At 40.3% G+C, this 14,122-nt stretch overlaps 1 protein-coding gene and 1 long non-coding RNA gene across 3 annotated transcripts in view; both read left to right on the top strand.

Annotated features, from left to right (window-relative positions):
• LOC142143738 (uncharacterized) overlaps positions 1-14,122 on the top strand; it is a 713,023-nt gene that overhangs the window by 528,576 nt on the left and 170,325 nt on the right. The gene's annotated exons all lie outside the window — the stretch shown is intronic.
• WDR33 (WD repeat domain 33) overlaps positions 322-14,122 on the top strand; it is a 63,596-nt gene continuing 49,795 nt past the window's right edge. For both annotated transcript variants that reach the window (XM_075201825.1, XM_075201824.1), the window contains exons 1-6: positions 322-524; positions 7,924-8,155; positions 8,524-8,592; positions 8,931-9,035; positions 9,153-9,248; positions 9,844-9,995. In XM_075201825.1, coding sequence (XP_075057926.1) covers positions 7,952-8,155; positions 8,524-8,592; positions 8,931-9,035; positions 9,153-9,248; positions 9,844-9,995 — 626 coding nt within the window. In that variant the 5' untranslated portion in view covers positions 322-524; positions 7,924-7,951. The remainder of the gene's footprint in view (positions 525-7,923; positions 8,156-8,523; positions 8,593-8,930; positions 9,036-9,152; positions 9,249-9,843; positions 9,996-14,122) is intronic.

Here is a 14,122-nt window from a genome sequence, read left to right as displayed (position 1 = left end):
TGAGATTGCAGTATACATATATATTTATTATGTTAAACAGTCCTTCTGTTCACCCAACAAACAAAACTGTAACACACGGTCTGGGCTGGGTTTACATATATGGACACAGGTAAAATTAGTGTTAGCCTTTAAAACTTTGGAGTATCCCAGATTACTGCAATAGCTAAAAGAAGACCTGTGTGTATTACATAGTGTTATATTGGGAGTTGAGCCTCTGAGTCATTTTGTACGCGGTCCTGTGTCTGTCAATAAAGTTCACTTGAGAAAAAAAACACGTTGACGTAAAATGTTGCTGCGCCTGTTACTCTAGTTCAGCCAGGGTGAAGGGGCGTGGCATCAGCAGTCACGTGATTAATGGCGGAGTGCGGCTCAGCACGACTGAAAGGAGAGAAAGACCGAGACCGGAACCGGAACCGTACACATCGTCTTAGAAAGCGGCGTAGTCAGCTGAATCGTTAACCGAAAGGGGCGTGTGAGGGCGAGGAGGTGACTGCGGGCTGGGCCCCTAGCTTCGTATGTACAGAGTACGTTCGTCCATGATTGGTGTGTGTAGTGAGCGGGCCTTTCCACCGTAACGATGCGGGCCTCCCCAGATGCGCCTCTTGTCTTATGTAGTGGACGGAACGATTGCATTAGGCCTCTCACTCCTTACTGTTCACGATTAATAATACAAAACGTGCTTCGTACAGTGTATAAGTATGTTTACCTGAGTGCCGGGGATCCTATTACACGGAGTATTACAGTGTGACCAGTCTATGTATATTGTAGGGGTCTCACCAATGTGCTGCAAAGTAGGATTTATCCTATAGAACAGCAATATTGCAGAGCCCCATTTATCATGTTCTCGGCTACGGGTAATCTAGGTGATTGGACAGCGTGGTAGGCCAGACCTTCGTCCCTTTTACCATAGAAAATAATTTGACTAAACTTTTTTCCGTTTCTGAAAATAATGTAATCCTATAAAGCGAAGGCTATACCAGTGAGAGACAGACATTCAAAAATATATGTTCAATATAAATGAAAGGTTGTGTCTCAACAAATATAAAATGTAAATAGTGTTTTGAGGTTAATTCCTCTCACTATGGTAATTGTGAATCTCTAAGTGCAAAATGGGCTGAAAGGGGTCTATTGTGCAAACATAAAACCTATCCCATGTACAACTGTTTCCTAGATACACACAGCCCCATATTTGGGTGGCTACTGCTCGGCTCCCACCCTCATTTCACGAATCCCACACAACCAAGTTGTCTGGGTGGCATTTTTGGTCTCTTTTTTTTCCCAAATCACAGTTGGCTAGATGGTGGGTTGGGCCTGATCATAGACTTTGTGCCTATGCCTCCCATAGGTGAGAATGCTGCACTAAAGGTACATATTAAATAGTGGTATCTAGGAGATGTAAATAGGATAGGAGTTATATCTGCAAAATACACACATCTATTTTACTGTAAAGTTTTCCTTAAAGTTACACAAACCCATTACTTGTAACAATTTTGTGGATTCTGTATACTCTCTTTAAAAAAAGGTTTGTTTTTATTTACTTTATTTTGGACATTGTGATGGAATTACAAAATGTTATACAGTTTTTGTTTCCCCTTTAGTATGTTACTATGTAGATGATTCTTTTTCACAAGCCAGAGCTTGACACACAATCTGTTTTTTTTTTTTCATGGTTATTTGACTAAAAATTTGTGGTGTTTGTGAGCTTTTAAGTGTTTTCCACAGTTTATATGCATTCTGATTTGATTGTCACTGCCAATTCTATCTATCTGTGTTGTGATCTTCATTTGACCAAGAAGTGCATTCTTGGACTGCAATCTGGCTGTTTGGCATGAACATCTGGGTGACTGGGGGGAAAATAGCAAATCCAACTCCTGCTGGAGAACTGAGCCTGATTTGAATTAGGAGCAAAGAGAGAAATTGACTTTGCACCTGGACAAACCGTGTTACAATGCAAACTGACTTATTTCTTTTGCATGCAAGGAAAATACTGGCTGTCTTCATGTTTCATACACATACACGATGGCTTAATTTTTACACTGAAATTAAAGATGATCTATAACATGCCATATCCCAACTATAAATCTGTCCCTACATTTTAAATGTAGCATCTCCCCTCTAATGCAACATGGTTTAGCCAGGTGTGAATTTGCTATTTGCTCCTCACTCAAAACCAGGCTCTAAAACCGGTTCAGGGAGCTACGAGCTGAAATCCAGCGAGTAAATTACCGTATTACATGTTTATCCGCGCACGATTACCGTAATATCGGTAATCGTGCGTGGACCGCGGGATTTTTGGCAATCCCGCCGACAATTGAATACCCCCCTATGTGTATTATCTCATAATGCCTTTTTTGGGGGACCTCCCTGAGGGATGAAGCAACTGTGTGGCATGTGATTTGAATTGCATTAAGGGTGGACTAGGAGGCACCTGGACATTCTGGGAGAGTAGGCATGTGGTAGATTGATATCTATCTCTATCGCTCTTTGTTTTTTTTTTTTCGGTCTATACCTAAGTGTCTACATATTCTTTTTTTTTATATAGTTTTCTCTTATGATGCTTCTATAGAAAGATGTAGGGAACCATTGCTGCTTGCATGTATAACTATGAAAGCCATACTACCTCTTATTTATTCAGTAGGGCTATCATCCGTTTCTCACAAGACCTCTTCTATTTCACTCCTAAATCCCTTTGCAGAATGAAGTTACAAATGAATGTGCCCTTGTGTGCTGCTGCTGCTAATCTACCCGTTGCATGGTTAGAGCAGTTAGGGGGGTATTCAATTGTTAGCTAGACGGGTGAAAGTCCCGCGCTCGAAAAATATTACCGTTAATACGGTAATTACTCGCAAATCCAGCGAGTAAATTAACGGTATTTACGCGCAAATTACTGTATTAACGGTAATATTTGTTCGAGCGCGGGATTTTCACCCGTCTCGCTAACAATTGAATACCCCCCTTAGTGTTTAAATCTTACAGAGCTTAGTATTGCCGAAAAGGTAACCTACAATGGAGTTTGATGTGGAAGGGGACAGATCAGACAGTCCTAAGACTACAAAACTGTTTGTTATCCCGAACTCCCTAACTAAACATCTTAAGAGGAGAGTTATGTCTTATAACTCATTGCTACCATTTGTATTGGTAAACATGTCGTTTTTAATCGGTCTTCGATACATTTGTTTCTGGCACATTGCATTTACTTTTCTTTACCACACAACATTCATAGGAATGATTGCCTTTCTATTGTATCATAGGTTGAGAAAATCTGGGAGGAGTGGACTCTAAATCCCTGTTAGTACATTCTGCAATATGCTGAAGGGTGGTTTTGTAGTTTCTCACCAGTTGGTGACTTTTTGCAGAAGAAAATCATTAGAGCGCTAACGCTAGTCTTGCTGACTGTTACAGCCTTGTATAATTAATAGTTCACCACATTTGGATGTGGGTCCTGTCCCTTCAAATGCTGCTTTAGTTGCACTTTTTTATTCTAAGAAACTTTGAATAACCTGCATAGTCTTGACTGGCACTAGTTGAGATCTTCTCCTGGTGTTGATGATGGGGGCTCCACCAACATATCATTAAAGGAGAAAAATGCATAACCCCTTTAATGCCTTAGAGTTCTACTTACGTTTCTGGAACCCGAGACACGTCCATGTTTATGTGGATGGCCGTGTGGCCTTATTCAACATGCTATTGATATTTGCAGGATGCAAATAGCCAGTAAAATGGGACTCTGACAAACTCATATTATCGCTTGCCAGTTCAATAAACCTACACTTCAAGGTTGAATTAATTGAGAAACGACAGTCTGATTATGAAGCATGAATCACCGCTAAACAGAATAATGCTTATTAAAATATATGTAGAAGTGATTTGTTATGTCACAGGGTAAATGATAGGGAAATCTGATACGGATGGACTGGTGTAAATGAGGGGATGAGCTGGGAACTGAAGTTTAGGTTCTTGTGTTGGGAAACTCTCTCAAACCCAACTTCACTGTCAGTGAGATTTGAGCAGATTCATATATATCCTTTATAAAGTATATCTAGCCCCCATTAGATTAATGAAGATTAATCCATCTGGTATGTTTTGGGGGAGTTTTTGGCAAGATCTCACACAATGGGGCATATTCAATTCAAGTCCCGCGGCGTTAAAACTATTACAGTTAATACGGTAATTTGTAACTGGATTTCAGCTCGCGGCTCAGAAGGATGCGAGCTGAAATCCAGCGAGTAAATGACTATTAACTGTTTTTCCGCGCACGATTATCGACCGCGATATTTTCGTTGTTTCCGCCGAGAATTGAATATGCCCCAATGTATTCGTAGGACTGGTGGCTGTTTTTGAATACATAGAGGCAGCTGTGTATGACCTAATACAATTTGCTGTGTTGGTGCAGGGATGCTGAGAATAGGGACTTCCAAAAGTGGTCAAACCTTTTAAAGCTGCACTATCATCTGGTCAGAGCCCCATGAGCTGCTCTTTGCAGCTGTTTTTTTGGGGGTTTTACAGCCTCCAGGTGAAAATAGCTACATTTAGTAGCCCCTGGAGTTCCAGCTGGGGGGGGGGTGGTCGGATGCATTGCTACAATTTGTATGTTAGGAAGACTTTGGCTTTTTCCACCAACAAATTAATAAAAAAAAATATTTTAAACTCAAAATTGTGACTCTTCTAAAAAAATCTAACTCGGGTGTGCAATAGAGGTCCAAGGTGCAGTATGAATGGTGTTTCTGAGCTGGGACGCTCAAAAACCCGGGATATTGCCGGGGCGGCAGTATGAAAGTGGTATGAGTAGTTGAGGGTTTTAACGTCCCTTACTTGGTCTGTTGGGAAGAGTAATTGGGTGATAGTCCAATTCCGATGCTATTATGTTATTACTCCTGCCTACACATGGGTTGTTTGCTGTATACTCCCTTTTTGCCCTCTCAGTGTATACCTTATACCAGCGGTTCCCAAAGTGTGCGCCGCGGCTCCCAGGGGTGCCGCAGCGCTGTCACTGGGGTGCCGCGGGCCAGCCATAAAAAAAGAAAGAACACAGAAACTTACCAATCCTTCGGGCGCCAGGACCCAGCAGCCTCCTCTCTCCCGCAGCTGTCACTGAATATTGACGTCAGTAACAAGCTGCAGGAGAGAGGAGGCTGCTGGGTCCCGGCGCCCCACGGATTGGTAAGTTTCTGTGTTCTTTCTTTTTTTTTTTATGGCTGGCGTGGGGCAGAGGAGTGAGAGGGGGCAGAGGAGGGTGACAGCGCGAGAGGGGGCAGAGGAGGGTGACAGCGCGAGAGGGGGCAGAGGAGGGGGACACAGCGCGAGAGGGGGCAGTGGAGGGGGACACAGCGCGAGAGGGGGCAGTGTGTCTGGATGCAGAGGCGGCATTTTTGCATACAACTAAATAAGTATTTCTGTCCTGACCTAAATACTTATTACAATTTTTTGACCCAACTACTTCTAAAACAGGACTGCTCAAAAATTATTTTGGAGGGGTGCCTTGAAAAAATTTGGAGACTCTAAGGGTGCCGCGAACTGCAAAAGTTTGGGAACCACTGCCTTATACCAATGTTAAACGCCCTAATGAATGAAGATAACAGCCATGCTCTCCAGGCAGATGTAGGTGGACCAGATTGCAAGAAATAGACATGGTCTCGAACTTGCCACATTTCAGTCTAACACTGTGGAAATGAAATAGAATCATTTCTTGTTGTACATGAAACCTGACAGGGATGTCCACTCTTCACCTTTCTTTTCACAATTGTGCTTGAGACAATGGCAATGGCAAATAAACAATCAATCATATGGTTAAAGTTTGACCCAACACATGGAAAAAAATCTCCTTAGTGGAATACACTACCTTTCCCTCTAACCCCATGACCTGACCCTTTTCCCTGGTGGTCTACATATAACACAGATTATTTTTATCTCTTGATACGCCCCCCTCATATGGTATCACAATCCCCTTTTTGAATATATATTCAACATTTATTCAAAAAAATGTGTGTGTATATTTGATCATTCTAGATTAGCACTACAAAATCTTTCACTACTCAAAGCTCTAATGGATGGTGCTTGCTGGAGTCAACCTCTGTACATTTTGAGACTATTTATCGAGTCAGCTATTTTAAAGTATGGCAGACATATGAGACTGATCTCTAACAATATGATATCTTCTAGCCTTTGTGGCACACCAGGTCTAATTCTGAATTGTATAGCTTTGGTTGGTGTACCCTTTGGGTGGTGAAACAAATAAAGGCCCTATAAAAAAATGTAACACTGCTCTCATCTCACAAGTACATTCTGGTTATGGGTAAGTACTGGGTAAACATGGTGGTATGTTGGAGATTCCCTCTTGCATGCCCTGTCTTGTAACTGACTCCACACACAAATGAAGAAGATTTCTTTTACGCTAGGAAACCTATATCATTGTCTTGGATGTCAGTTCCCCCACAGTTGATGGCTGAAAAAAGCTTATTGACAAAACGTGTGTAGACCCACAGGGGAACAGTAGCATTGAAGTGGCCACCACGCTGCCAGCTGTAATACTACCTTATATATAGTATGAAATCAGGGCAGATTGTAATGCAAAATAATGTGTTCAGTGCCATGCTGAATGTTTGTATGAAAACCCTTCAATGATGGGAAGAATTTTTTTTAGCTGAATCCCTTGGGCACCACTGCACCGTGAAGCTTATCTAGGATTTATGTCTCTTTAAAAATCCTCATGTGGCTGCCAGACGTACCTGTTCAGTTGAGGCGCTGTATTGTCCATGATGTGCTCGCTGATCTTGTACAATGTGCTTTCATCTTGTAAGGAACACGCTCCCCCCCCCCCCCCCCCACACACACACACCCCAATGTAGACATAGTAAATCAACAAAGTGATCCATCTAGCTATTGTATATTTAGGCGCAGTCCACTTTATTTTATTGTGTGGGCATCATAGAGAACAAAAAGATCATCCAATTTCTTAGAGTGCGCCCGTTGTAATGCCCTAACATCTAATGAATGAAGAGGTGCCTTTTTCTCCATAGATTCTGGGGAAAAAAATGGAATAACAATATCCTAATTTAAGTGGATTTCAGAAACCACCTTTGGTTTAGAAGATGGCCTTTCATGGGAGGAATTTCAGTTCCACTCTCTCTGGTTGTTCAAACAGAAGTTGTTTTAAAACCTTCAACATGGAATCTAATTCCCAAGCGACTAGAGAGAGACTGAATGGTGGCTTCAAATCATCACAAAATATATATATATTTTTAAAAAGTAACTATCTGTAATCAGGATTTCTTTGATTTGGGTATTTGAGTAAATATATTTTTAGATTATGGAAGACAAAAACGGACTGAGATGATAAACTATGATTCTGCCTATGGTCCTCTTCACTTTATTCAAAAATATGCTGTGCAACTTGTCCAAATTTCTAATGATACCTAATAAGTACCAACGATAAATATTTTGCTTTTAAGCTATCACCTGATTAAATGGGCTGTTTTGAAATATTCAACCGCTTTTTTCCTTGAGCTATGAAGATGTCTGAGGATGCAGTGTATAGGAAGAATTGGCATCACTTCAGTGATGCGTGAAAGACTGTTCATAATTTAAGTATTGCGATGCAAGGCCTCTTTAGGATTTGACTGTGGTTTATAATATGTCCTATCTTGGTATGAAAAATACTAACGATTTTTAAACATTTGTTTGCAGTCACCTAGCTCATCCGACCATGTATTTTGCTTATCCATTTTAAGCTTTCTGCTGTCGTCTTTGCCTTCCAGTCTGGAAGTATACTGTGCATAAATAAATTGCTTCCCTTATGATCATTACTGGTCTTGAAATCTTTCCACTAATATCTGAAAATTACAATTAGCCCTTTTGTTTAAAGCAACCTACTTAAAAAAAATAATTGTTTTCTAATATTGATTTGGTACCTTCTGTTAATTTAAGGTCCTCCCTGCCCACACTGAACATCACAATGGCGACCGAGATTGGTTCCCCACCGCGCTTCTTTCACATGCCTCGCTTCCAGCACCAGGCTCCCCGCCAGCTGTTCTACAAACGTCCAGATTATGCACAACAACAAGCCATGCAACAGCTCACCTTTGATGGCAAACGCATGCGGAAAGCTGTGAATCGCAAGACAATAGACTATAATCCTTCTGTCATCAAGTACCTGGAGGTGAGGCACACTTTGACAGTTCTGACACACTTGTAAGCCCAGTGCAACACATGCACTTTCACAATGTTCTACAGGTATTGGCAGACACTGTCAGATCTAATCTAGAAAACCCTCTGGGGCGGAGTAGCTGCTAGAGAGCTGCAATCTCCGAAGGCTAAAACCAAAAAGAAGAGGAAATGGCTGATTTGTTTATCTGTGAGCACTTTTATCTGTCATGTTTTCTCTAGAATTGTGTATATTGTATATTAGAAAATAATTGTTATTGATAATTTGTATCTTGGTTCCCATTTTTTCTGATTTCAAACTACATAAACCAGACACATTAGGGCCTCAGATCTTCCAATAAAAAGTTTTTTTTCTTCTCTCAGAATCGTGTATGGCAGAGAGATCAGCGAGATATGAGAGCCATTCAGCCAGATGCAGGATACTATAATGATGTGAGTAACCTTTCTTACAAGATAGATATATGTAGATATATTTATGAATAAGTCTATAAAACCACCTCTCCTTGCTGGTGAGTTCTCTTTTTAAAGCAACGTTATAGTTGCATGACCACACAAGATTCGTAATGAGGCAGTTAATTGTAAAATACATTTCCTTCAGTACATGCATCTGTATCTTTGAATGTACACTTTGGTGACTTATTGGGGCTGTGCATCATTGTAATCTTGGAATGATACTCTTTGGAAGCAGCTGTGTACATTACAAAATAATTGTGAAGATGGTGTTGTAATCTCATTATTTTAATGCAGCTAAAACAAATTGTTTCTTGTAGTTGGTTCCTCCCATTGGGATGCTTAACAATCCTCTGAATGCTGTGACTACAAAGTTTGTCCGTACATCTACCAACAAAGTAAAGTGCCCTGTGTTTGTAGTTCGGGTACGTATCAGACTTTGATATTGCATGTAAGCTGTTGTTGGGGGGAGGGGGGATTTAGTGCTCTATATACATGGGTGTCTCCTAAGTACATGCCAAGTTATTCTCTTGTGATTGCAGTGGACTCCTGAGGGCCGCCGTTTAGTAACTGGAGCTTCAAGCGGAGAATTCACCTTATGGAATGGGCTAACGTTTAACTTTGAGACTATTTTACAGGTCAGTTTCCTTCACACGCAATAGCCTTCTTAGGGCTGAAAAGAGCTCTAATTATGTGTGTAGCAAAACATTTTTATTGTTTGTTTACTGGGATACTTCATTCTAAAAAAGTATGACCACCATTCATGGAATCTTGTGTTGACAGCTGATCTAAATCATCATCTGCACCATTTATTTATAAATGGTATATATCCCTTCAAATTACTTAAACCTGAACTCCATTTTAATAAAAAATTGCTGCTGGTTGCTCCTCTGAGACCCCCTTCCTGTGTGCGGAGTGGTGACGTCTGATGAAATCTATCGTACATAAAGTAGTGCGTTGCAGAGCAGACTGCAGTGGGGCGTATTGTCAGATGCCTTCTGCTGCCTCAGCCTGCTGATGTCATTATGGTTCAAAAGCCCCAGTACTAATAGTTAATGCTGTAGGACTTCAAAATGTTTTGCTTTAAGAGATAAAAATTTAATTTCAATCTGTTCTAAGTTTAGGAATAAGTTATGAATATGGTTATATTTCTAAGATGTGTTAGGGTTATGTGAAGCAGTTGGTTTTAGTTGTCTTAGGTTAATGATTTTGTTTTATTTTTTTTATCTTTAGGCTCATGACAGCCCAGTCCGAGCTATGACCTGGTCCCATAATGACATGTGGATGCTGACTGCTGACCATAGTGGATATGTGAAGTACTGGCAGTCCAACATGAACAACGTCAAGATGTTCCAGGCACATAAGGAGGCGATTAGAGAGGCCAGGTTTATAACCACTCTACCCTTTTCCATAGTTGTTAATACCTACCTTCACTGTTGTATTTCTTTGAAGTCTTTAGGGTTTCATGGGCTGTGTGGGGGGACAGGCTTAGTTAGGTTAAAAGAACAACTTCTGCACATCTACTCTTGTTTTTTATTTTCTCCCTCCACAGCACTGTGTAAAGCTTTTCGCACAAACTGTGTATGCCAAGATTCTTTCGTTATGAATAAAGAATTCTGTGCCTGTAATAGTTTACAGATGCTGAATAAAGCAACAATCTATGCAATAAAAATGACCGTTACACTTACAATGACAACAAATAACACCACCTACTCCCACAATGATAAATCCTACAGGAAACATATAGGGAGATCGGTGTGGGATATCCTTGTACAAGAGGTTATTAGGAAGACCTTTGTAACAACCTATAATCATATATGTTATAGTATTCTGGATATTTGTAAATGTACACTTTTTTTTTCCCTGCTTATAAAATCTTCAGTGCAAATATTGCATAAAATTCCATCTCATAAGATTGTATCTAAATCAAAACAATTTTTGTTGGCTAGTTATTAATGGACCTGTCGTTTGTGACTTCTTAAAAGAAAGTTATGCGTATGGCTAGATTTAAGATTTACTGTAAATCCTAAAGGGTTAAAATCTGAGCGTGTGAAGCAAATTGTTCTATTATGTCCGTAGTGTGCCCTTAACTGAGAGTGGAACTCTGACTTTGGCTACATCTAGTCAGAGGATAATCTACACACATTTAAGATTAGAGTGAGCGTTTGTGTCACCAAACCGCATACAATTTCATAGATGTGTTGGCATTGCGTTTTAGGTATGTATACTGGGAGTTCGGCACCAAATAATGACCACTTAAGGTGTATTGGCAAAGATAGAAGCACACACAGACTAATATTAATGATATGGGTGCAGCAAGTTTGAATGGTATTGATGACCCAGCTGTAAGAGTGCACATCAGACATCTGTTCAGGGAATTACTTTTTTATAGCCCACAACAGCCATTAGATTCATTCAATGCAAAATTTCCAATAATTATTAACGTCTGTCCTATGTGTAGATTGTTCTACACTGTACATTTGAAAAATATGGGAACAAAAAAGGTTACTTGCAACCGGAGAATAAAGGAAATGTCTGCTTTCAGGGTTACCTGAATTCAGGTATTTATACACTTATCACACTTGCACACAGGGATGAAGCTGGCTGAGCTCTAAACTTTCAAATAGTGCTTGCATTTTAGAGGGGTTTTTTTTTTACTGGCCATGACCATGATTATTTTTTGTTTTCTTGTAAAGTGAGATTTTACTTGTAGGCATATTATTTTATATACATTTTTTTTTTAGGGTGGAATTGTTCTCCTTCCATTTTGGAGGTAAAGCTAGAAATAAGTGCTAGCAAGCCCTTAGAATTTGCAGCAGAGTGAGAGGTGTATAGATGCTGTGAGTGAAACAAATGGTAAAATATTGCTGCTAGTCGCATGATAAAACACGACATGTGAGTACTGCATACCACATTTTTATAGGAAAGATTCTGTAAGTAGTAAAATAAGACCAACTGAAAAAGTGTATGTGATTGGCACACAACATATACAGGATGTGGCAAAATGATCTGTAGTATTGTACAAAGGAAGGGCATAACTGCCTAATGTGGGATAAAAGCATTGGGTTACATAGAGAATATGTAGTACTTGGGGGTGCAGGGATGTGTAAATGAGCGCAAATGAGGAGGAGGGTGGCCCTGCACACAAGGGCTTAGTCTAGAGAAGGGAGAGGAATGGATGACGTGTGATGGGAGGGTGGGGTAGGAGTTTTTGTGGGCGTACTGGTAAGCTTTGAACAGGTGTGTTTTGCAGGAGCTTTTTAAGCATCAGAGGCTGGAAGAGGTGCTTGGGGGGGTGCGAGTGTCTGTGAGGCAGGAGTAAGATGTTAGTGAGGCATTATAGCTGTGGTCATTAACAAGGCGGAAAACAAGGGAGTGTGGATGGAGATGAGTGAGTTGTAGAGGCAGTGTTTGCACAGAATTTATGATTTGTGGAGCTTGGAGACTCATCATTTAAAATATATGGGGTGCTACTTGATTATTTCTGTCTCCCTTCACTTCCAGGCTCCCCTTGCAAGTGAACTTCCATGGTTCACTTGCAAGGGGAGCCAGGAGTTGTAGTGTACAGAGAATCGGCATGTAGGACAGGCACCTCTAACACCAGCCCTTGCTCTCCGCCGCACACTGCGTGCTGACTGATTTTAAACAGAAAATTCAAGTGCTCTGCCCTTAGATGGTGGTTTGTTCAGCTTGATACTACAATGGTGGCAAATAAACAGTCTCAAGTAACATGCAATTGAATGTGCTGCCTGTGTATTTATAATTGGTGTGAATCTTATACTGCGTTGTACAGAGATGCCTCTTGTATGGTTGGATCAAACACACTAATGTAGCGAGGGGTCACTGGTGTGTGTGTGGTGTTGTATACACCACAGCCCAATGGCCCTTAATTTTATGGAGCAATTTTATCAATTCTTGTAGCAAAGCAGATGAGAAATGTTTCCATTAAAAGTTTCTTTGCCTGTCGAGCAGTTTTCACAGTAATGTTCTCAATAATGTACCCTGGGAGTGTTCCTAGAAGGGCTTTTATGTTTACCGTCTGTATATAGAAGATGCAGCAGTGTACACCTACTGATGCTCTTGGAATTTGAAGACCGCTCTGTCTCTGTACAGTCAAGTATGGAATGTAAGGTTACTTCCTAGTTTTGAAGAGTCCCAAGTATATGGTAAAAACACTATAGCATCTCAATGCGGTCACTTTGAGGGGGCAGGCCACGGACTTTGTAGGTAAGAAGTAGGACTTGAATGCTAAGGGGCATTGGGAACCAGTGTAGGGATTGGCAGAGGAGGAAAGAAGCAGAACTGCGAGAGGAGAAAAAAAGAGCAGTTTACAAATGAGTGGGGGCTAGGGTTTTGGTGGCATCAAGGATGAAGAATAGACTAATACTGGTGATGTTGTAAAGGTTGAAGTGACATGGTTGGCAAGGGACTCGATGTAGGTTCTGAGGAAGATGAGAATGACACCCAGGCAGTAGGCATGGGGAACAGAGAAGAGCACTGTGTCTACAATGGGGGAGTGTAGATGAAGGGGAAGACCTGATTTTGGGTTTTTGACATGTTGAATTTGAGATAGTGATGGGACGTCATTGAGGAGAGGGCAGATTCTTCCCTTTCATTCCAAGTACTGGACATAGACAAGCAGCTGCGCACCACATACATCTGCCATAACACTGCTTAGTATCACACCAGCTGACTATTTTTAAAGTAATATTTTTTAAAAAAAAAAGTGACATGTTTAATAGCTATTGAGCATCAATTTTTCTATACTATTGATGCATACTATGTCATTTGTGTGTTTTTTCTTTTTTTGTTTGCCACCCCTCCCCCCAATTAACTAAATTGATACTTTCTAGCATTTGTACACTTGGGGTGGTTGGAATACAATGTATTCCTCAGTCACCTTTTTCTTTGGACCAGATGTTTTGGCTATGCCTCCCTGATACACAGCAGTTATATAGGATTTATGGGTTTTTTTTTTATTATTTTTAGCAAAAGTATATATATTTTTTTGAGTGCTTACTTGAAAAGTATACCCCATACTACAAAACATTTAATGATGAAATATGATTATATTGGAAAACATGAAAATGCTGGGAATCATAGTCAGTGAGAATCTGATTAATTTTAAATTACTATATACAAATTAGATTTTTGGTAATACTTTTTAGAATTTTTTTATTTTAGGTATTGTTTGGAAGTAGTACAAAGTGCATATGAAATGATCAGCATGTTAAGCATCCTGGTACAATGTTGTACTTGAACTTTCTTAGTTTATGTATACCAGCTTAGTGGGTGATGCACCATTGTCATTATCCAGTCATTCTCAATCCGTGTAGATAGTATCGTACATATTGCTATGGTGCACTGCTAGTAGGGCCTGAAGTAGACATCATGAGAAGAAAATGGCAACCTGGCAAATATGAAATCTACCAGGACTGCACGCATTGCATTGTTTTTCATGATTTTTTTTTTTGGGGGGGTTCTCATTGTTTGTTTTTCAGCTCAGATTAGA

Source organism: Mixophyes fleayi, chromosome 3, assembly GCF_038048845.1.
Source record: "Mixophyes fleayi isolate aMixFle1 chromosome 3, aMixFle1.hap1, whole genome shotgun sequence".
NCBI lineage: Eukaryota > Metazoa > Chordata > Amphibia > Anura > Limnodynastidae > Mixophyes > Mixophyes fleayi.
The sequence above is the reverse complement of the archived record's forward strand: the minus strand, read 5'-3'. Positions and strand labels throughout refer to the sequence as shown.